The sequence below is a fragment of the Podarcis liolepis genome (assembly GCF_965112155.1).
Source record: "Podarcis liolepis genome assembly, chromosome: 13".
NCBI classification, from domain to species: domain Eukaryota; kingdom Metazoa; phylum Chordata; class Lepidosauria; order Squamata; family Lacertidae; genus Podarcis; species Podarcis liolepis.
In genome coordinates this window covers 36,743,645-36,766,356 of record NC_139573.1, presented here as the reverse complement: position 1 = coordinate 36,766,356, position 22,712 = coordinate 36,743,645, and the positions used below count along the sequence as shown (strand labels likewise).

The window sequence follows — 22,712 nt, the reverse complement described above, 5'->3', positions numbered from 1 at the left end:
TTGTCACCTGTGAGCCAGTGTGGTGTAGTGGTTAAGAGTGGTAGTCTCGTAATCTGGTGAACCAGGTTCGCTTCCCTGCTCCTCCACATGCAGCTGCTGGGTGACCTTGGGCCAGTCACACTTCTTGAAGTCTCTCAGCCCCACTCACCTCACAGAGTGTTTGTTGTGGGGAAGGAAGGGAAAGGAGAATGTTAGCCGCTTTGAGACTCCTTCGGGTAGTGATAAAGCAGGATATCAAATCCAAACTCCTCCTCTTCTTCTTCTTCCTCCCCACCCTGGACTCGGCTCTCACCTGTGGCTCCATATCTGTTTACCTGGGTGTCTTCTTCTTTGGCGATCACTCGTAGCCGAGTAAAATTGTCTTCCATGAACACGGTTTTAAAAGTGAGTCTGTAAGTGACTGTGGAGGCCAAATCTCGATCCACACATCCTTCCACAGTGGGGACATAGGTTTCCGGGTGGGAGTTGATCATGGTGAGGGTTTGCCGTGTGCCTTCCTCTTAGCGCGTTTCTCCCTTTTGTCCCGGGTTCGAGCGTCTTCAAAGCCCATGATGCCTTTGGTAAAGGCTGTTCTCCAACTGGAGCCCTCACAGGCCAGTGTTTCCCAGTTGTCGGTGTTTGTACTACATTTTTTAGATTTGCCTTGAGAGAGTCTTTAAGCCTCTTTTGTTGACCACCAGCATTGCACTTTCCATTTTTAAGTTCGGAATAGAGTAGTTGCTTTGGAAGAAGATAATCTGGCATCCACACAACATGACCAGTCCGACGAAGTCGATGTTAAAGAATCATGGCTTCGACACTGATGATCTTTGCTTTTTCCAGTACACTGGCATTAGTTCACCTGTCTTCCCAAGTGATGTGTAAAATGTTTCGGAGACACCGTTGATGGAATCTTTTGAGGTGTTTGAGACGGTGTTTATAAGTCGCCCACATTTCACGAGCATACAGTAAGGTTGGTAGCACAATAGCTTTGTAAACAAGCATTTTGGTTCCCCTGTGAATGTCCTGGTCCTCAAACACTCTGCACTTCAGTTGGGAGAAAGCTGCACTCGCAGCTTTCCCTGGGAGTAAACCTCGTTGAACTCAATATATAAGGACTGTGCTGTCAAATCCCCTAACCTAGCTTGGGAAACCTAATGGAAGACAGAGAGTGATCACAGAACAGATAAAGGCAGGAGATCCCTTTTCACAGAAGCCACTTAGCTTTTAGCATTGGCTATGTGTGCATTCAGCTGCCTTTTTGCAGTGAATAGGCTGCCCATCCCTGGTGCGATATAATCTGCATTCCTACCAGGGCACTGCCACATTTCTTCCTCTCATACGACATCCCTTTCCTGGCTTCCTCCACATTTCGATATCCCCATCTCTTTGCCATCTTGCAACAGTATATTACCACCCTGTTCTTGTTCTTAGATCCACTGGTGAAGGAAGGAGGGTGCGGTGGGTGCAGCACGTGCCGGGTGTCATCCCTGGGGGGGGGGTTTGACATCACTGCCCCGCCCCCCAGGATGCTTGTTGTGGGCAACGCCCCCCTGGGATGCTCACCCCGCCCCTGCGGACGGCTAGCTCCGCCCCTGGGTGCACAGACCTCATTCCCCTCAGGGAGCTATACAGTGGTACTTCAGTTGTCGAATGTAATCCATTCCGGAAAACCGTTCGACTTCTAAGATGTTCAACAACTGAGGCGCAATGGGTGGTTGGCAAAATCAATTGAGAAAATTGAGAAATGTGCTTCGGAAGCTGTTCAACTTCTGAGGCGCGTTCAAAAACAGAAGCATTCAATTCTGAATTTTTGGCGTTTGAAAACCGAAATGTTAGGCTTCTGAGGCACTCGAAAACCGAGGTACCACTGTAATTCCCTGGAAAGGACTGACGCTTGAACCACTTTGGAAATTGTAGCTCTGCGTGGGGATCTGGGGTCTCTAACAACCAGTGTTTGAAATTAGTCAGGCACGTTTTGTGTTTAGTGTATGTCCAATTGCGACCACGTGGAGATCTCTGGATGCCGGGCTGGCGACTGGGGAAAGCAAAATGTCACCTAGAGAAGGTTCTGAAATATTTTCCTCAAAGCTTGAATTAAGTTTCCTTCTGCATTGTTTAATTTGATGTGTTGTAAACCGCTTTGAGATTTCTCCTTTTAAATATAAAGTGGCATAGAAATGGCTTGTTGGTTTTTGAATGTCTGAGGTAGATTTTTTTCAATTTCGTTGTTCTGTATGGGACAATGACAATAAGGATTAATGTATAAATGAGCAACAGCAGCAAACATCAATGAAAAGAAATGGCGCTTAGACAATCTGTGGTGGCGACGGCAGCCTAGGTTTAAGGTACTGAATAAGTTATATCCCTGAGTTTCTAATGCTGCTAACAACCCTCAGCACCCTTAACAAAAACTACAGTTCCCAGGGTTCTCCTTCTCCCGGTTTATCCTTACAGCAACTCAGTGAGGCCGAGAGACGGTGAATGCCTCAAGGTCACACAATAAGCTTATGGCCGAGTGGGGATTTGAACCCCAGTCTCCCAGCTCCTAGGCCAGCACTCTAACCACTATGCCACACTGGCTGCCACCAGCAGCTTGCTCTGGCTTGCCTTATCTCTTGCTGCTTGTACCTTACTGTGGTCTGGATCCCTTGGCTGCGTGGCGCTGCTCTTTTGTGGCGTCCTGTCTCTTGAGCTGGACCAAGCTAGCCTGGTCTTCTATTGCAGCATCGCCCCAAGCGCTAAGAGATCGGTGCTGCACAGTGGGAAAGGAAGCAGAGCACCTGAGTTTTTGATCCTTCGGAGGGAGGAAAACAGCCAGCCGTGCTAATGGGCGAACTCTACTGGGGGGGAAAAGATTACGTAGAAGTGACTGGAGTCCCAAGGGGGAAACTGGCTCCCGTCTCCTGGCAGTGATCCTTTTCCCATCGTCTCATGTGCAAGCTAGTTCTCCACATCCCTCCCCCCCCACCCCACCCCCGCCACAATCCCTGCTGCCTTATTTCTTCTGGAGCCTGGTTTTAATAGAGCGCCGAGTTTGATGCCAAACGTTGCTTTCTCTTCTCTCTTGCCCTTTTGCAGCTCAAGTTCCAGACAGCGATGAGCAATTTGTGCCTGACTTTCATTCAGAAAACTGTAAGTACTTTGGCTGGGGAGATGGCGAGGAGGAGGAGGAGGAGGAGGAGGAGGAGGAGGAGGAGGAGGAGGAGGGGAAGGTAGGGCTTTAGTGGGAGAAACCAGAAGGTGATGCAAATGTCTGGAACGCCAGCATGCCTGATCCCTTTCGCACAACCGGCATGCGCTGAACTGGGAAGTGGGGAACCTCAGGCCTGCAAGTCAGATGTAGCCCTCAAAGTCCCTCTGCCTGACACCCATCATGCTTTGCACCCTCCTTGAATGCTTTCCCTCCTGCCCCCACCCCCATCTTGAACTCTGACAGTGCTTTTGGCATTGTCCAGGGCAGCTGTCTACCAGCTCCATCTGGTACACAGGTTGAGACCCTACCTGCCCGTGGAATGCCCCGCCAGAGCGGTGCATGCTCTGGTTATCTCCCGCATGGACTACTGCAATGCGCTCTATGTGGGGCTGCCTTTGAAGGTGATTCAGAAACTACAACTAATCCAGAATGCGACAGTGAGACTGGTGACTGGGAGTGGCCGCCGAGACCATATGACACCGGTCCTGAAAGACCTACTTTGGCTCCCAATACGTTTCTGAGCACAATTAAAAGTGTTGGTGCTGACCTTTAAAACCCTAAACAGCATCGGCCCAGTATACCTGAAGGAGCGTCTCCACCCCTATTGTCCAGCCCAGACATGGAGGTCCTTCTGGTGGTTCCCTCACTGTGAGAAGTGTGGTTACAGGGAAGCAGGCAGAGGGCCTTCTTGGTAGTGGCGCCCTCCCTGTGGAATGCCCTCCCATCAGATGTCAAGGAAATAAACAACTATCTGATTTTAGGAGTCATCTAAAGGCAGCCCTGTTTAGGGAAGTTTTCAGTGTTTGATGTTTTATTGTGTTTTTAATATTCTGTTGGGAGCCGCCCAGAATGGCTGGGGAAGCCTAGCCAGGTGGGTGGGGCAGAAATAATAAATTATTATTATTATTATTATTTGGCTTTCCTGGATATAGGCTAGAGAGGGAGATGTAGAAGTTAGCCTGCTGTACAAAGGGAGTAAACCCTACATAAATCCAAAGTAGCACCCCTGAGATGGTTGGATGGTGCCCTGTACGCCTCCTTCTGGCAACTCCTGCAGCCAAGCTGGTGCCAAACGTTTTGCTCTGCTTTCCTTTTGAGTGAGGCTGAGAGAGCCCAGGACCTCCATACACACTGCCTAGGCTTGGCCTTCCGAATGTTGGGACTACAACTCGCATGATGGCTGGCCACGCTGGACTAGGGCTGATGGGAGTTGGAGTCCGATAGCTTCTGGAGAACCACGGGCTCCCCAACCCAGTTATAATGCAGACTCTTTCCCGTTGGAAGGCCTTGATGACTCGATTTCCTTTTCCCAGTAGCCCTTCACAGCCCCCCAGCTAAGATCAAGAAGGAGCCCCAGAGCCCATGTTCGGAAGCAGCGGGGTCCTGCCGGCGCAGACAGCCTTACCAGTACCGTAATGGGGAGCAATGCCTTTACGCCAGGTAATGTTTTGGGTGAGTGGGTTCTAACCCATCTCCCCTGATCTCACATTCACCTGAAGCACACCTGTCATTACGAGATGTGTTTCCAGTGTTCCTTGAAAGCGTTAAGAATCGATGTGCTTGCAATCTGTCCGTACAGTGGTGCCCCACAAGAAGAATGCCTCGCTAGACGAAAGGGTTTTGCGGTTTTTGAGCTGCTTCGCAAGACGAATTTCCCTATGGGCTTGCTTCGCAAGACGAAAATGTCTTGCAAGCTTGTTTCCTTTTTCTTAACACCGTTAATACAGTTGCGACTTGACTTTGAGGAGCAACTCATAGAACACGGTGTGGTAGCCTTTTTTGAGGTTTTTGGTGATTTTTGAAGCTTTTCCAAAACTTTTCCGACACCGTGTTTTGTTGATTTTTGAAGCTTTTCCAAAACTTTTCCGACACCGTGCTTCACAAGATGAAAAATTCGCTAGACGAAAAAACTCGGGGAACGAATTAATTTCGTTTTGCGAGGCACCACTGTATGAGGATTCTACTGACTCGACCTTCTTCAAGTGGCCGGCTAGCAAGATATGCCCTGTTCCTGGTCACTCCATCCCACCTCTCCCCAGAAACAGCCAGGCAGCATTCCGTGCCCACTAAACATACACAGTCCTCATTGGGTTGCTTTGGAGATTTCCCTCCCTCCCATCCATTCCCCCCCTCCCACCACCTTTAAGGGTTCCTCCAGCCCAATACTTTTTTATACTGCTGCAAACTTCAAGGTTTCCCTTGTCTGCTGATACTTTCCTCTTGTGCATGGGTGGTGCTGTTTTGGCTACCAGGGTGGATAAAAATCAACGATTTAAAAAATAAATAAATAATGGTTTAAATCAAGTCTTACTGACTAGTGATTTAAATTGATTTGATTTGAATCAAATCCACCCTGTTGGCTACGTAATGATCTGTACCCAGAGAATGAGGTCGCTAAGAAAAATGAGCAACTGTTTGAGAATCGCACCAGTTACCATGTGTCAAGGTTATGCTGGGATAAGTGGAGGAGGTCAGTGGGAGCAAGAAAGATGTATATCCGTCTGCAACTGATGCTTGCGTATTTTTCTAGGCAAGAGTCAAACTTTGTGAGCTCCCACAGCCTACCCCAGGCTGCGCCCGGACGGGCATACCTTATGGAGCACAGGTGAGCCACGGCATTGAGCAGGTATTGTTTCGCAATGCATCCCAACCAATCCTGGAGGCTCAAGCTTGACCTCCCAGCCACCAAATGCCAGGAGTCCTTGAAAGACTTAAATGTTTCTGTAGGGATGGATTTAGACACTAGGAGAGGATATATTGCCTAGCTGTTATCCTTCCTTGCTCACATTAGCGAGATCAGCAGAGTAGCATCCTTTGCAGGCTAGGGCTCTAGTGGGCCTCTCGGGAAGAGGGTGCTACACATGTGGTTCAGTTGCTTTAAACACTACCAGCTCCTGAGCTAAGTAGTCAACTGGATCGCTAGTGGGTAGGGCAAGGAGGGGGAAGCTGTGGTCCTCCGGCTATTGCTGGTCCACAAATGGCCATCAGTGGGCAGACACTATGGGAGTTCTAGTCCAACAACAGATGGAGAGCTGCAAGTTCCCCATCGCTTGGGCAGGGTCCCTACATTTTAATTTTTTTTTAATTTTTAGTGGCTGGGGCGGGGAAAGAGCCCCCTGAACCTTGACTCTTATTTCAGAAAAGCTTTACCCTACTTTTTGGTTGTGTATATTTTATTCTTCTTATATTTCTATATAACCTTTTCTTCCAAGGAGCTCAAAGTGGAGCACATGGTTTTCCTCCTCTCCAGATGCTGTTGAACCACAGCTCCCATCAGGCCTAGGAAGCCTAGCCAACGGCCAGGGATGGTGGGAATTGTAGTTCTGCAACATCTGGAGGGCCAAAGGGTACCCCACATCTGGTGCTGTGGTCTAAGCCACTGAGCCTCTTGGGCTTGCCAATCAGAAGATCGGCGGTTCGAATCCCCTTGACGGGGTGAGCTCCCGTTTCTCTGTCCCAGCTCTTGCCAGCCTAGCAGTTTGAAAGCACGTCAGTGCAAGTAGATAAATAGGTACCACTGCGGAGGGAAGGTAAACGGCATTTCCGTGCGCTCTGGTTTCCATCATGGTGTCCCGTTGCACCAGAAGCGGTTTAATCATGCTGGCCACATGACCCGGAAAGCTGTCTGTGGACAAACGAGATGAGTGCCACAACACCATTTGACTGGACTTAACCATCCAGGAGTCCTTTACCTTTACCTTTACCTTACATATATTAGTCTTAGAGGTTTCACAACACTCTCTGTGTGTGTGTGACGGGCTAACACATTGCTCCCCAGAACGGGTTAATTTTAGAATGCAAATAAACTTCCAGGAAGCTCCTCTGCCCCATCCCATAATCCAAACCCAGCAAAGAAATGGAGAGACAGACAGAAAGACAGATATAGAGATCTTCAGAGCTGAGCATCGTGTTCACTTTTCACTTCCAATGCAAAACATGCCTGCAGGCTATCTGTGAGTGCCCATTTTTCCGGGGTATGGCTAAACCCCAACTAGTCTCGGCCTGCTCCCGACCAGTTAGCCTATTTGGCGCCTTCTCAACCCGGCATGCTGGAGATCAGAAACTTGGGCTGCTTGGAAATGTTGAGCAGGATGCAAGCTAACCTGCAGCTAAGCCCTGCTGAATTCACCTGGCATTCCAGACTCCGGTCGTTCACATGCCTGGGAGCCTTTGCCACAAGATGGGCGATAGCTCTGTCGGTAGAGCAGGGGGCTCTGAATCTCAGGGTTGTGGGTTTGAGCCCCTTGTTAGGCAAAAGATTCCGGCATTGCAGGGGGTTGGACTAGATGACCCTTGAGGTCCCTTCCAACAGTTCTGCCATTCTACAAAAGGGTGGTGGCTGTACACTCACATTGCTTTGTATGGGGGAGCTGGCCAGCTTGTATAGTCTTATCTTGGTTTTTAAACAGCTTAGTTCTCAAACATTTTGGCTCCTGAACGCCGCAAACCCAGAAGTGACTGTTCCGGTTTGCAAACTATTTTTTGGAAGCTGAACGTCTGACAGGGTTTCCTCTGATTGGCTTCCTGCAGCCAATCAGAAGCCGTTCTTTGGTTTCTGAACGTTTTGGAAGTCGGACAGACTTCCGGAACGGATTCCGTTCCACTTCCAAGGTACGACTGTAGTGCGTTTCTTAAATCTTAGCTTTCGCTGGAGGCCTTTTAAGCAGAATGCCTGTAGTTGCACCCAGCGCCGGGCGCAAGGGGGGGTGAGACTAGATGATCACCAGGGTTCCCTCGAAGTCTGTAATCCTGTTATTCTATGCCCATTGTCTTTCTGTCCTCCTCCCAGCTCCTCGTACCAGCTGCGCGGCGAGGTGGGACAATCCTTCCCCACCTCTCAAGCCTTGGGATCGGACGCCCCGCCGGCATATCAGCGCCCGCTGTCTGCCCCATGCCTCCCGTACCCAGCCCAGGGCTTCAAGCAGGAGTTCCACGACCCAATGTACGACCAGGCAAACCCGCTGGGGGCCGGTGGCAACTCCCGATATGCAGCAGGAGTGGTGATCAAACAGGAGCAGATGGACTATGCTTTTGATGCAGGTAGGCAGTGAGAGAGTCGGGCTGAATTGTGGGGTGTGTGTGTGTGTGAGAGAGAGAAATGAGATACTCTAGTACAGGGGTCTGCAACCTTTAAGACAAAAAGAGCCACTTGGACCCGTTTCTGAAGAAAAAAACAAAACTGGGAGCCGCAAAACTCGTCATTATAAAAATAACTTTTTTGTCACTTTTTATTATTATTTCTTTGTTTGACCCCTCAGAATTACTCCTCCTCATAGAAATAAACGTTAAATTAACAAGTTACCTTTTCTTGTGTGTGTGTTCTTCACTCCCCTTCAAAACAGTGACCAGCGTACCTGCCCCCTTTCAATGCAGTGACCAGCGTACATGCCCCTTACAATGTAGCAGGCGGGTGGGCAGGAAGGTGATGTTGGGACGGTGCGTGACTAACACAAGCACCGCCCCCATGCGATGTCACAGTCAGTACAGCGCCCGCCACAGTGGGGAGTGTTGGGGTGCACAATGCACCTCCTCCCCTCGCTAGTATCCGCCCCGGAGCCGCGGCAAAGGTGTAAAAGAGCCACATGCGGCTCCGGAGCCGTGGGTTGCAGACCCCTGCTCTAGTACATTGGTAGGCAAACTAAGGCCCGGGGGCCGGATCTGGCCCAATCGCCTTTTAAATCTGGCTCACGGATGGTCTGGGAATCAGCCTGTTTTTACAAGAGCAGAATGTGTGCTTTTATTTAAAATGAATCTCTGGGTTATTTGTGGGGCCTGCCTGGTGTTTTTAGATGAGTAGAATGTGTGCTTTTATTTAAAATTCATTTCTGGGTTATTTGTGGGGCATAGGAATTCATTCCCCCCACAAAAATATATAATCTGGCCCCCACAAGGTCTGAGGGACAGTGGACCGGCCCCCTGTTGACAAAGTTTGCTGACCCCTGCTCTAGTATTTTTATTCAGCACAGCGTATCAAAGCCCATTAGCCCTGCAGAGTCGTCTTTGTGGGGCCCCTCTTCTGAAGGGTGGGGTGGGGTTGGGGTGTCATGCACAGAGCACCCAAAACATGGAAGTGGTCCTTTAAAAATAATATATTTTTTAATGCTTTTCAGGTTTATACATTTCACTAATTTACAATCATTTTAACATTCAAAACTTGACTTCCTTCCCCCCTCTTTCTGCAGTTCCGTAATGTACCTTAATGTACAATCACATAGCCCATTTTGTGTGTGTTTTTAAAAGCTGCATTTTCTTAAGCTATTGATTATGTTATGGAAATGTACAAGCTTTTCGGGTTCATAGAATTCTTCATCAGCCAACTATAACTTCAATGAATCTTGAAAGCTTGCAGCCTCTCATCCCACACTCAACTGCTTCCCCAAACTTATTGGTCTTAACCGTCTCAGTATTCTTCTACTTTTGGGGCAACAATGACAAAATAAGCCTATCCAACCTTCTTTCTTTCTTTCTTTCTTTCTTTCTTTCTTTCTTTCTTTCTTTCTTTCTTTCTTTCTTTCTTTCTTTCTTTCTAGAAAGCCACAGGTCACTTTCAGCCAGGTTGCACCTCTCCCCCTCCCTTCCTTTCTTTGACTGAGAGGCAATCTTTTCTTTCTTTACTCATTTCCTTTTACTTCTCAGCCTGCAATGTTTCTGTGCTCAGTTTCATAGCTTGCAAGCTAATGAGCCTGTGAGATGTGATCAAAAGGTGGCGGCTGTTCTTTAGGCAAGCCTACCCTCCTCTCTTGCGCGCATCTCACTCTGAAGGGATAGCTTACGCACTACAAGATCTCTGAATAAGTTCTTCCAGGACCATCTCCAGCTACAAACCTCCTACAAACCTATCCCCTGCCCTGGATAAACGAAACCCTCTCCAGTGAGATTGGTCCTCTCATTCAGTTTTTTTCAATAGCCTTCTAAGACCAGAGTGGGGATCAAATTGGGCTTTGACATTTATGTATCTATGCAACAGTTCCACTTAATCGTACTTTATTTTTTCTTTTCTTTTATATGATTTTTGTTACGTTTTCTGTTTTGCAATTTTAAATACAGTGGTAACTCGGGTTACAGACGCTTCAGGTTACAGACGCTTCAGGTTACACACTCCGCTAACTCAGAAATAGTACCTCGGGTTAAGAACTTTGCTTCAGGATGAGAACAGAAATTGTGTAGCGGCAGTGGAAGGCCCCATTAGTTAAAGTGGTATCTCAGGTTAAGAACAGTTTCAGGTTAAGAACGGACCTCCAGAATGAATTAAGTTCTTAACCCGAGGTACCACTGTACTTGTTTAAACATCCAGTACACTTCCGAGCACAATTCAAAGTGTCGGTGCTGACCTTTAAAGCCCTAAACAGCCTCAGCCCTGTATACCTGAAGGAGCGTCTCCACCCCCATCATTCAGCCCAGACACTGAGGTCCATCACCAAGGGCCTTCTGGTGGTTCCCTCCCTGCAAGAAGTGAGGTTACAGGGAACCAGGCAGAGGGCCTTCTTGGTGGTGGCACCTGCCCTGTGGAACGCCCTCCCAGCAGATGTCAAGGCAATAAGCAACTCTTTTATTTTTAAAAGAAGGCGGCCCTGTTTAGGGAAGTTTTTAATGTTTGATGCCTCATTGTTTTTAATATTCAGCTGGAAGCTGCCCAGAGTGGCGGGGTATAAATAATAAATTATTATTATTATTATTATTATTATTTACAATATCAATGACTTCCCTTCTTCTCTTTCCATGGTTCATTTTGCATACCATATATCCCTCCATATTTCACATAAACTAAACCATTCAGTATTCTGTTATTACATCCATCAAAACTTATTTACACTGTTGAATTTATCTTAATGCTACCAGCGTTTTTAAATGAACACAATTCTCACCCATATATTCAGTAAACATTTTCCAATCTTCTTTAAACGTATGTTCTTCTTGTTCTCTTATTCTATATGTTAAATCTGCAAGTTGGACATATTCCATCAGTTTTTAAGTTGCCATTCTTCTTTAGTTGGGACCTCACTCATTTTCCATTTTTGGGCTAACGAAACATGGGCCGCAGTGGTAGCATACATAAATAGTCTTTTTTGACACCTGGGAATTTCCCTCTGAATTTTCCCCAACGAAAAGGGACTCTGGGTTGTGTGGTTTGGGGTTTTTTTTTTGAAAGGTATTTTAAAACATTTTTTTTCCAATTCATTGTATATACAATTCAATGTATATCATTTCCCAAAACTCTTTTACCCTTTTACAAGTCCACCACATATGATGAAATGTACCCTCAACCCTGTTACATCTCCAGCACTTATCTGATTCGGACTTAATACATTTTAGCAAGTCTACTCGGAGTTAGATCGGTAAATCATTTTCAGGTAGTTTATGTATCTATTCAATTGCCCCACTTAATAATACAGTGGCACTTTGGTTCTCAAATGCCTCGGTACTCAAAACAACTTGGAACCCAAACACTGCAAACCCGGAAGTAAGTGTTCTGGTTTGCGAACCTTTTTCGGAAGCTGAATGTGCTCCATTTTGAGTGTTACGCTTCCGATTTGAGTGTTGCGCTGAGGTCTATCTGTTTTTGCTATTTATTTTGTGTTTTTATTTCTGCGGCTTTTTTGTTTTGTTTTTGTAACTGTGTGAAACCCAGTTCAGCTACTGATTGATTGATTGTGTGACTGCAGTACATTGTTTATTGCTTTCGTTTTATGGATCCATGGTCTTATTAGATCAGGAGTAGGCAAACTAAGGCCCGTGGGCCAGATGCAGCCCAATCGCCTTCTCACTCCAGCCTGCAGACGGCCCGGGAATCAGCGTGTTTTTACATGAGTAGAATGTAGAACGTGTCCTTTTTTAAAAAATGCATCTCTGGGTTATTTGTGGGGCCTGCCTGGTGTTTTTACATGAGTAGAATGTGTCCTTTTATTTAAAATGCATCTCTGGGTTATTTGTGGGGCATAGGAATTCATTCATATATTTTCCCCCCAAAATATAGTCTGGCCCACCACACGGTATGAGAGACGGTAGACAGGCCCATGGCTGAAAAAGGTTGCTGACCCCTGCGTTTGATAGTAAAATTCATGTTAAACTGCTGTTTTAGGGGTTGTTTTTCAAAATCTGGAACGGATTAATCCGTTTTGCATTACTTTCTATGGGAAAGTGCGCCTTGGTTTTGGAAACGCTTTGGTTTTGGAACGGATTTCCGGAACGGATTAAGTTTGGGAACCAAGGTACCGCTGTACCATTTCTGTGTACAAAAAGAAACTGGCAACCCTTTCATCTGGCTGGAGACTTTTATCTGGCCTGTGAGGTTGCCGGGGTTTCCTTTCCATCCACCCCCTTGCTTAAATTGCACCTTCGCTTTTAAGCTTATCAAACCCCGACGGCACGCAGTTATTCCGCTCCAGGGTGCCGTGACATTTTGTGACCTTCAAATACTAGCAGGGAGGGAGTGAAGAGGCGCTGCTGTGCTTCTTCTGAAGGCCTGCCATTGCGTTACGTTGCATAACCTCGAGCCGCCTCCCCCCCCCCCCCGTCTGCCTCTGCTTCATGGCAGGGAGCCCTCCTGTTGCTGAATGGAGCAGAAAGGAATTTCATTCACAAAATGGAGGCACAGGAACTGGGCTCTGGGCTGGCGGGGTGTCGGATTACAGCAAGGCTGCTCTCCTTATGGGCAGCTGACATCAGTGCACAGGCTGGTAACCGGAGCCAAATCTTGCTTGGCTCAAAGCCCAGAGGGAAGAAAGTCTGGGCATGCAACTTCTGACTCCCCGAGGCGTCAAAATGCCTGGGTAGAACAGGGGCTTCTTTGGCTGCCAGAGAAGCCGGAAGAAAAACCAGCCCCCTCTTTCCGGCAGCCTTTAATTTTCTCCACGGGCAGCCTTTAAAGGCTTTTCCTGGGCTGCCCCATCCTCTCCGCTGAACCTTGCAAAACCACAGGCTGCTTTGGGGAGAGTAGTCCCACTTACCAATGTTATAAGAATAAACTGCTGCTTTTCCCTTATGGGGTACCCAAGAGCCCATATAGAGTCCTTATGTAGGTTCTCTATCGGTAGGAGAAATCGCGTCCTCCCTAAAAGAGGCCACGTGTTGCAGTGAGACCTGGGGAGCGACCTCCTGTGTTGTGGGTGGGTAAGATTGGACAGCCACAACACCTGATTGGTAGGTCCTTCGATGTTGGGTTCAATCTAGCCAATGGGGCGCAGTCCAAACGGTTCAAGGGACCTATTTATGCCCATGCATGTGACCCAGAGCTTCCTCTTTTGGCTCGTGCATTCGGAACACCTGCCCACCTCTCCTTCTTTTAGGGCATTTTACGATTGACCTTTGTGATTGTCTGTCATTGGGACAGGGGCACGACAGGAATTTCCCCCACTTGGCTGATTGGCTGTTGCCATTGGGGTTTCACCTGCCGCATAGCAAATCATCACAACTTGTAAGGTTGCAGATAGGCTCTGGTTCAGGTGATAGGGATGGGAGAATGGTCTCACCATCCCTATGTGAAGGGTATTCCGTTAAAGGAATCCAGGGACTCAGCTGGTTTGGTCAAGCCCTGAGAGGGGGTTGTGCCCGTGCCTGAGTCCAGGGGGGCATCTGGGTGGTGAACATAGTCTGTTCCCGGCTTTTCGCCTACCCAGGTGTTCATCCTCGGCTGACCTATGCTGGTGCCCTGGGTCAGCGCTGCCTGCAAGGGTGCAGGGAACTAGTTGAACCAGAGCCTGTGCAACCACTCACCTTCTGCAATCAATAAAGTTGTGGCCTAAATTCTGCCAAAAACCAAAACTAAAATTTGAGTCAAGTGTGTCTTTATTTAGGGGGGAGGACTCTGGGTCTGAACACGCAAAATAACAGACACCAACCAGAGATAATAATAATAATAATAATTTATTATTTGTACCCCGCCCATCTGGCTGGGTTTCCCCAGCCACTCTGGGCGGCTTCCACAGAAACCAAAAAACACTAAAATATCATACATTAAAAGCTTCCCTGAATAGGGCCGCCTTAAGATGTCTTAAGAGAATGTTGAAAAGCAAAGCAGCTAGTAAGCCTGATCTTTATTAAAAATTGTTGCAACAGGGTGCTCAACCCCACCCCACCCCGCCGCCCACATAAGACCTTAGAATTCCTATAACACCAACTTTTAAACATTTAACCCATGCATTTGAAATACACTGTTGTTCGCAGCCGCGTTTTAGTGTTGGGTTTTAATGCAGGAGGCGGGGCAGGCTTGTGGGGCAAAAAGAACTTTTGCTTAATAGGGCATCGTCTTGCATATTATGCAATTGTATCTGAAGCATTTTTAGCCATTTCGGCATAATCCGTCAACTCGAGCTGCCATTCTTCTCTGGTCGGGACTTTATCTTCTTTCCATCTCTGGACCAATAACATCCGCGCAGCTGTGGTCGCAAACATAAATAGTTTTTTCTGCTCCCTTGGGATTTCGGCACTTAGAATTCCTAAAAGGGAAGGCTTCAGCTTTTTAAGCAAAGGTTATTTTAAACATTTTTCTCCCAACTCGTTATATATCATTTCCCCAAATCCTTTTACTACCTTACAATTCCACCACATATGATAGAAGGTGCCTTCTTTTTCCTTACATTTCCAGCATACATTTGAGCCATAGCTGTCAACTTACAGCTTTGAAAATAAGGGACCAGCAGCCTCGAAAATAAGGGACCAGCAGCCTCGAAAATAAAGGATCAGCAGCCAAAATAAGGGATTTTGCTTAGCTTATACAGAAATCCGCCACTGATGGAGCCATGCTGCTTTTGCTGCGACTGACTCTGTTTTGCAGGGGGTTGGACTAGATAATCCTAAAGGTCTACAACTCCAACCAAAGAAGAGTGGCAGACAAAACTGATGAACGACGTCGAGATGGCAGAGCTTACAGGCAGAATTAGAAACCAGGAAGAGGACCTCATTAATAAAGAATGGGGAAAGTTTATAATTTAGTTGAAAAGCTATTGTAAAGAGTTACATACATTGCTAGGATTGACAGAAAACTTGTAGTAAAAATTTGAGCTATGGATGGACAAATGATTTATAAAAATAGAGTTATGAAAGGGATGCAGAGGGGGAAATCACTACATTAAGATGCTGTACTGGTTGGAGGGTATGCTAAGCAGCACATCGGGGCTGCCGTCATCCTGGTGCAAGGAGTTCCATCGGCTCTTCCCTGCCCGAGAGAGGGGGGGAGGGAGAGAGACTCTTGCCCACGCCACCCGCAAGCTTGGCATGAGGTGGTTGCGGTGCTGCCGCGGCTTCTGAAGCGCCACCCTTCTGCGTTCCTCCGCATCCCCTCCTCTTCCGCCTCCTCAGCCGCTGCCGCCTCCGGCTTCCCCTGGCAGCATTGCAGAAGTCTCTCAAGAGAGGGGCTGCCTGCCTGCCCGCCGCCACCCATCTCCTCACAACGAGCCCCTGAGGGGGAAAAGGGAGAGACAGAGACACGGCAGCTCGTACACGCTTTCTCTCTTGCGGCAGAGGACCCCGAGCCGCTGCTTCCCTCCCGAGCCGGGCGAGCATGAAACCCAGGAAATTTAAGGGACATCATCAATAAGGGACAGCAGCAGGACACTGCACTGGGATAAGGGAGTTTCCCGCCAAATAAGGGACGGTTGACAGCTATGATTTGAGCATGTTTTATACATTTTTGCCTACATGCTGTGAACCTTAAATTCCATAACTTCTCCCAAGCTGTAAGTTGTATATTATACCCAAAGTCTCTTGCCCAATGTATCATTACTGATTTGACCTGTTTGTCTTTTGTATCTTTGTGTCTGTCTTATAGATGTCCCGAGCTGCCATTCGATGTATATGAATGTGGAACCCTTCCCAGGACATTCCAATGCCGACGGCACACTCGGTGAGGCATTTTCCTTGAAGGCCTTTTCTTGTCTGCAAGCCAATATCTCCTATTAGCTGGGCTGTTAGCCGTTTCTCAGTCTACACATGTGACCAGGCTGACTAGTAAAAGGCAGGATTATACACTCAGGAAAGGATCTGTCCTTTGTTTTCTGTACAGTGGTACCTCGGGTTACAGATGCTTCAGGTTACAGACTCCGCTAATCCAGAAATAGTACCTCGAGTTAAGAACTTTGCTTCAGGATGAGAACAGAAATTGTGCAGTGGCAGCGGGGGGCCCCATTAGCTAAATTGGTGCTTCAGATTTAAGAACAGTTTCAGGTTAAGAACAGACCTCCAGAACAAATTAAGTTCTTAACCTGAGGTACCACTATATTTTGAGTTCAGCTGCAGTACATATGGGCCAGTAAGAAAAGCAAGTACTTTCTGAGCATTGCAGAGGTTCCATGTCACACAACCCTGCGACACCAAGGGAATGCATGTGGCGTTCGAAGCTTTTATAGGGGTGAGTGGTTGTCATGTGATCACTCCCAGCCAACCTGGAGTGTTGTGAGGAGCACTGGGACACGTGACCAGTCCCAGCCAATCCGGGAGCACTGGAAAAGAAGGTTCTGCCAGCTAACCCTGGTTGATGATTCAGTCAATCATCCCCCAAACAGGAATGTTCAAGACTCCTACTGCAAGCCAGATCTTTTTTTACGCAGTTATTCACCAAGCAAAACTAAATTATGTTCATTTGGCCAAGCTATCTTTTTGAATCCATGTGAAAAGTTTTTAGTACCCCTCATTTTTGGAATGTGAAAGTTGGAAAAAAATCAGTACGCCCTGCTGATTTGTTCTTTGTTTCCACAGGGTACAGTTATGAGAAACAGGCGCGGCCGTTCGCTGATGACGTCTGCGTCGTCCCTGAGAAGTTTGAAGGTCAGATACGCAATTGCCCAGGGTTATATGAGCTGCACCACTGGGCACCCACCATCTTTTCAAAGGCTGCCTGATTGAGCTAAGGAAACGTTTTGCATGAATTCAGTATTCTCTAAAACAAAAAAATTAAAGAAATCTGAACCAGAATGTCCAGCTATGAGCCACAGCTCATAATCCCTCCATATGAAGAAAAGCCCAAGTCTTTACAGCCTTGGAGATTTGCGGCATTTAAATGCAGGGCCTTTTGTCTTGTGCACGTTTCTGGTAAGGAAGCAAATCAAACCTTGTCATCAGAACCGGAGCAATGATCTACATCGTCTTGCCCAAAGCTGAAATCTGCCTTCCTCTCTGAAACTTCAGGTGGAACTAGAACTGGAAAAATTAAATTTGAAATCCAGATTATAATAGGTGTGTGTGTGTGTGTGTGTGTGTGTGTGTGTGTGTGTGTGTGTTGGAGCAGGGGTCTAGGCCATTGCGTCATACCTCATTGATGAGAAAAAAGGGGGTGGGCATCTGGGGAAAAGGACTTTGGCAATCCCAACCGCCAAGGAGCCCAATGTGTTTTGAAAATACAGTGGTACCTCCGGTTGCAAACGAGATCCGTTCCGGAGATCTGGCCGCATTCCGAGGAATTCGCAACCGGAGGACCGCTTCTGCACATGCGCACAGCACGTAGAACGCTTCTGCGCTTGCACGTGCTGCAAAATCAGAAAAATACTTCCGGGTTTGCTGCGTTCGCATCCTGAAGTTAAACGTGAACATAACATACATATCCAGAGGGATAAGTAAGCGGAGGTATGACTACGTAATTTTGGCTTTAGGGACCACCCCCAGAACGTAACTCTGGCATAAGTTGAGAGTTGCCTATAGACTTTGTGCTGGAGTTATTTTATATAAGGTAAAATTCTTACTCTCTTCCAGGGCTTAATTTGAAGCAAGTCTTAGCTCGGGTATCTGCCTTATTGCCAGACTCTTATCTGCCCTGCAATATATGAAGTAACGTGGAAAACCTGCAACAAAATGTTGCAGTGTATCTCCATCTTCTAATGGGAGCGCTCCTATTCCGGGTACCAGCTAACCACACTGGTTTCCAAGAAGGTCCCTCTGTTCTCTCTTCCACCCAGCCACGATTTTATAGTTTTCTTTTCCAATGGATGTTCAGGGCTCCATGCTACTGAGTCCCCCTGGGGCTGTTTTGGAGGTCTTTTGCAAATATTTATATACCTCTGCAAAACCTGGGGTTCCACCAAGCATACTGACACCTGCCTCTTTGTTTGCTTTGGTCTTATTTTGGCTACTTAGCCCTTGGCACTCACCACCTGAGCTTGATAATAGAGGGAGCGATGAACTTTGAGCCAACCTTCGAAATTCGCCAGGCGCCTTTTGCACCTGGCTACCAGCCACTTTGGATGCAGGTGGCGCTGTGGGTTAAACCACAGAGCCTAGGACTTGCCAATCAGAAGGTCAGTGGTTTGAATCCCCGCGACGGGGTGAGCTCCTGTTGCTCAGTCCCTGCTCCTGCCAACCTAGCAGTTTGAAAGCACGTCAAAGTGCAAGTAGATAAATAGGTATCGCTCCGGCAGGAAGGTAAACGGCGTTTCCGTGCGCTGCTCTGGTTCGCCAGAAGCGGCTTAGTCATGCTGGCCACATGACCCAGAAGCTGTACGCCGGCTCCCTTGGCCAATAAAGCGAGATGAGCGCTTATATACTGTCTGTTTACCAGCACAGCTTTTCCTGACTTCATTCCAATCTTCCAATCCGGGCTGTTGTCCAAATTTGTCATTTGAAGTTTAACGACGCATCAACTCCCAAGTTGTTAAATCATTCCAATCCGGGCTGTTGTCCAAGCCTTCCTTTTGAGATTTAATGACGCAGTACCTTCCACGTTGTTAAGTTGTTACTATAGACTGTTGAGCATACTGTTTGCAATATTGCAGTGTCAAGGAACTGTATCCCACAGATATAAGTCATTTGGGGATCGATCAGCCTTCCTGGAGACCACACAATCCCCCCCCCTCCGTGCCCTAGAAGGGCCCCCGCCCCCAGTTGTAACTGAGTTGCAACTCACACAAGCCCCAGCAGGCATGGCCAATGGGAGTTGCAGTTCGGCAGCGCCTGGTGAACTAAAAGTGCCCCACAGCTAATGCCCAGAGCATGCCTCTGCCCTACTACCGAGAAGAAAATGAAAAATTGGAGTTCTAGGCAGAGGTTGATGCCGACACCTCCTTTCTTATTGGTTAAAATAGAGTTAACATTCAGGGTGCTTCTTGTTTTCATTTATTAATTTATTTTTATTTATTGAAAGTTTTATTTACAACATAACATAACCCCCCCAATACAGAAATCCACCCTCATTAAACGTGAACATAACATACAATAAGCATAACATACAACAATACAAACAACCAAATAAAAGACTTCCTTTATCCTGCATCTGGCTTCCTTATTTACTTCTTATAAGCTGTTTCCTTTATGGATAATTATTAAGATTTTCCTAATTATAACTTAAATATCCACAATGTCTCCTGCAGACATTAATCGAAACAAGTCCAGGTATGTATTTTAGGGCACTGTTTTGTGAAGTATTCTCTGCATTTCCCCCATGCTTTTTGAAACTCTTGTCTAGTGTGATCTCTAATTGCCTCTGTTAATTCAATATACTCATAACAGTTTGTCTTGCCATTTCTTTTTTGTTGGCACAGTTTCTTTTCTTGTTTTCATTATGTTGGCTGTGCTTGGCAGGGGACATCAAGCAAGAAGGGGGTGGGTACCGCGAGGGCCCCCCTTATCAACGGCGGGGGTCTCTACAGCTTTGGCAGTTCCTGGTAGCTTTGCTGGACGACCCAAGCAACTCCCATTTCATTGCCTGGACAGGCCGAGGGATGGAATTCAAACTCATTGAACCAGAGGAGGTAGGTCTTGTTTAAGGCTGAATTAATTTTTATACTTCCCACCAAGTTTTGATTCCGGTGCAATTTACAGCGTTTTGTTATCTTCTCCCTTTCTCCTTCTCCAAATAAACTTCGATAAACGTGCCAATGGCCACTGCTGGACAGGGAAGAGCACTCTGCGTGCACTCAGAGGCAACCTTCTCATCAGTCCAGCTAGCTAGTTTGTACCCCCTAAATAAAACCCGGCTTCGATGTTCGAACGTGGTGGGTTTTTTTTTTTTTTGAGGTTCCTTGGCATGGTGTGTTTCGCATTATTGTTATTTATTGAATTTATATACTGCTCTACAATGGTACCTCGGGTTACAGATGCTTCAGGTTACAGACTCCACTAACCCAGAAATAGTACCTTGGGTTAAGAACTTTGCTTCAGGATGAGAACAGAAATCACGTGGCGGCAGTGGGAGGCCCCATTAGCTAATGGGGTAAGAACAGTTTCAAGCTAAGAACAGTTTCAGGTTAAGAACGGACCTCCAGAACGAATTAAGTTCTTAACCCGAGGTACCACTGTATATCCGCAGGTCTCAGGGCGGTTCACAGGATAAAATCAGAATATAAAACCACAATGTAAATAATAATACTAATTAATTTATTAATTATACCCCACCCATCTGGCTGTGTTTACCCAGCCACTCTGGGCGGCTACCCACAGGATATTAAAACATCAAACATTAAAAACTTCCCTAAATGGGGCTGCCTTCAGATGTCTCCTAAAAGTGATTGAGTTGTTTATTTCCTTGACATCTGCTGAGAGGGCATTCCACAGGGCAGGTGCCACCACCAAGAAGGCCCTGTGCCTGGTTCCCTGTAACCTCACTTCTTGTGGTGAGGGAACCATCAGAAGGCCCTCGGAGCTGGACCTCCGTGTCCAGGCAGAACAATGGGGGTGGAGATGCTCCTTCAGGTGTACTGAATAATCAAAATAAAAACAACAACCCAACCCCCCCCGGAAAAAACCCTACATTTTTAAAGGACATAGAATTAAACCCAGCATTGTTTTTCTCTCTGCTGCCCACCTTCGATGGGCACGGCTGCAGGTGGCGCGGCTTTGGGGCATCCAGAAGAATCGCCCAGCCATGAACTACGACAAGCTGAGCCGCTCTCTTCGCTACTATTACGAAAAGGGCATTATGCAAAAGGTTGGTTTTGCGTCTGGAGCGGAGAGCGGTTGACCGGAGTTGAAGATGGGTTGCGCTTGGGTGCAGTTTGGTCCTCACCCCTGAATTCTGCAAAGTCATACTTGGGACTAAGGATAGAGAGGATGATAGCGAGAGTCGCCTCAGAGACTGGTTGTAAGAAGGCCGGCAGGTTGGGGGCTGAATGAGGGCAGACTGAGGTTGGTGGGGCACTGCCTCTCCCCCCCCACACACAATAAATTCGCCTCCACGGCCTGTGCAGTTTGAGCTTAGGAGGGGTGTGAAGCATATGCATGAATAGAAATTATTTTAAAAAACAGCTATGAAAAAGGGAAAAGAGAGAAAGAAGCAGGAAGAAGAAAGGAATCGGAGAAAGGGAAAGGGAAAGAAACAAAAAAGAAAGGGGGAATGAAGCAATAAAGATGCTGCTCAGAATGTTGGGTTCATATATATATATATATATATATATATATATATATATATATATATGCAGGTTTTGGTGTCTTCGGGTGTCTTCCCGTGTAAGAGTTGGGGTGTCTAGGCGACGTTTCGACGAGGTCTCACTCGTCATCTTCAGGCTGGTGCTTTCGGCTTCTTGTTACTGGAACAGAGCAGGATCTCAGTGTTTGAGTTCCTATAAATACTGTTGAGGGGGTGTGGTGTATAGCCTCCAACGTTCTGGGCAGAGAGGAAGTTCCCAGGTTAGTGTGCCTTTTCTTCTTTTGTTCCTTAATTACTTGAGGGATATCTTGAGTGATTTCTTGAGTGATATTCTGAGTACCACTTAGGTGGGTCATTAAGTGTGGATTACCTAAGCTGCCCTGGCACAAAGAACGCACCCAACCTCTGTTCTGGGGTCACCCATGTGGGGTTATTAGCAAGAACCATTTGTTACTGTACTCTTTCTACTCCATTTTCCTCCCTGTCTTAAAGGTGGCTGGTGAGCGCTATGTGTACAAGTTCGTGTGTGAACCAGAAGCCCTCTTCTCCCTGGCTTTCCCCGACAATCAGCGCCCGTCCCTGAAGGCCGAATTCGAGTGGCACGTCAGCGAGGAGGACACTGTTCCTCTGTCCCACCTGGACGAGGGCATAGCCTATATGCAAGATCTCGGGGGGCAGCCGCCGTATGGGAAAGGCTACACCTATTAACTGCCGGCCGAAGAGACGGGTCAGATAATGGCCGAGTTGTACATATATGAAGACGCCTGTCGGTAATCACCAATGTAGAGTATTGCCTTGGCTTTCCTGACGCCGAACCCGGACTGTACAGTGGGCTGCCTTTTCGAGGGGAGGGCAGTACGGTTGCCCAGTACCCAGATCTGGATTCAAATCCTGCCTTAGCCGTGGACTCGCTGGGTGAACTTTGGGCGAGCTGCTTTCATTCCAGCCTCCGTTCCCAAGGACGAGCTTCCTACATCGCAGGGATGTTGTGAGGGCGGGGTCAAATAAAGATTGTAAAGTGCTTTGTACATTATTTTTTGAAAATGCTATCTTGGTTGAGTAACAGCAAGTGTACTCAGCTTGAACCTGGGAGCGGCAAGATCTGCCTGATGAAATGAGAAGCAACCAAGCTAGGGGCTTTGAATCCGCAGATTCCAAATTTAAGCAGCTTCTCTGCGACTGAACGGGTATCTGTGCATGGTTCACAGGCTCTTTGAAGTCGTGGCGACTGGGAGAAAATTTGTGTGGCCT

General features: G+C 47.2%; 2 protein-coding genes across 6 annotated transcripts in view; both read left to right on the top strand.

Moving 5' to 3' along the window:
* The window catches only part of MEOX1 (mesenchyme homeobox 1), a 91,620-nt gene extending 88,763 nt beyond the window's left edge, over window positions 1-2,857 (top strand). The window contains exon 4 of the transcript XR_014518152.1: window positions 2,846-2,857. The gene's annotated coding sequence lies outside the window, so the exon portion shown is untranslated. The remainder of the gene's footprint in view (window positions 1-2,845) is intronic.
* Window positions 1-22,489, top strand: part of ETV4 (ETS variant transcription factor 4) — a 39,279-nt gene extending 16,790 nt beyond the window's left edge. For 3 of the 5 annotated variants that reach the window (XM_083470024.1, XM_083470025.1, XM_083470027.1), the window contains 9 exons: window positions 3,061-3,114; window positions 4,489-4,615; window positions 5,706-5,780; window positions 7,965-8,215; window positions 15,942-16,016; window positions 16,868-16,936; window positions 19,679-19,848; window positions 20,922-21,023; window positions 21,954-22,489. In XM_083470024.1, coding sequence (XP_083326150.1) covers window positions 3,061-3,114; window positions 4,489-4,615; window positions 5,706-5,780; window positions 7,965-8,215; window positions 15,942-16,016; window positions 16,868-16,936; window positions 19,679-19,848; window positions 20,922-21,023; window positions 21,954-22,169 — 1,139 coding nt within the window. In that variant the 3' untranslated portion in view covers window positions 22,170-22,489. The remainder of the gene's footprint in view (window positions 1-3,060; window positions 3,115-4,488; window positions 4,616-5,705; window positions 5,781-7,964; window positions 8,216-15,941; window positions 16,017-16,867; window positions 16,937-19,678; window positions 19,849-20,921; window positions 21,024-21,953) is intronic. The other 2 variants (XM_083470026.1, XM_083470028.1) reach the window with 1 other exon arrangement.
* The last annotated feature ends 223 nt before the right edge of the window (window positions 22,490-22,712 follow it).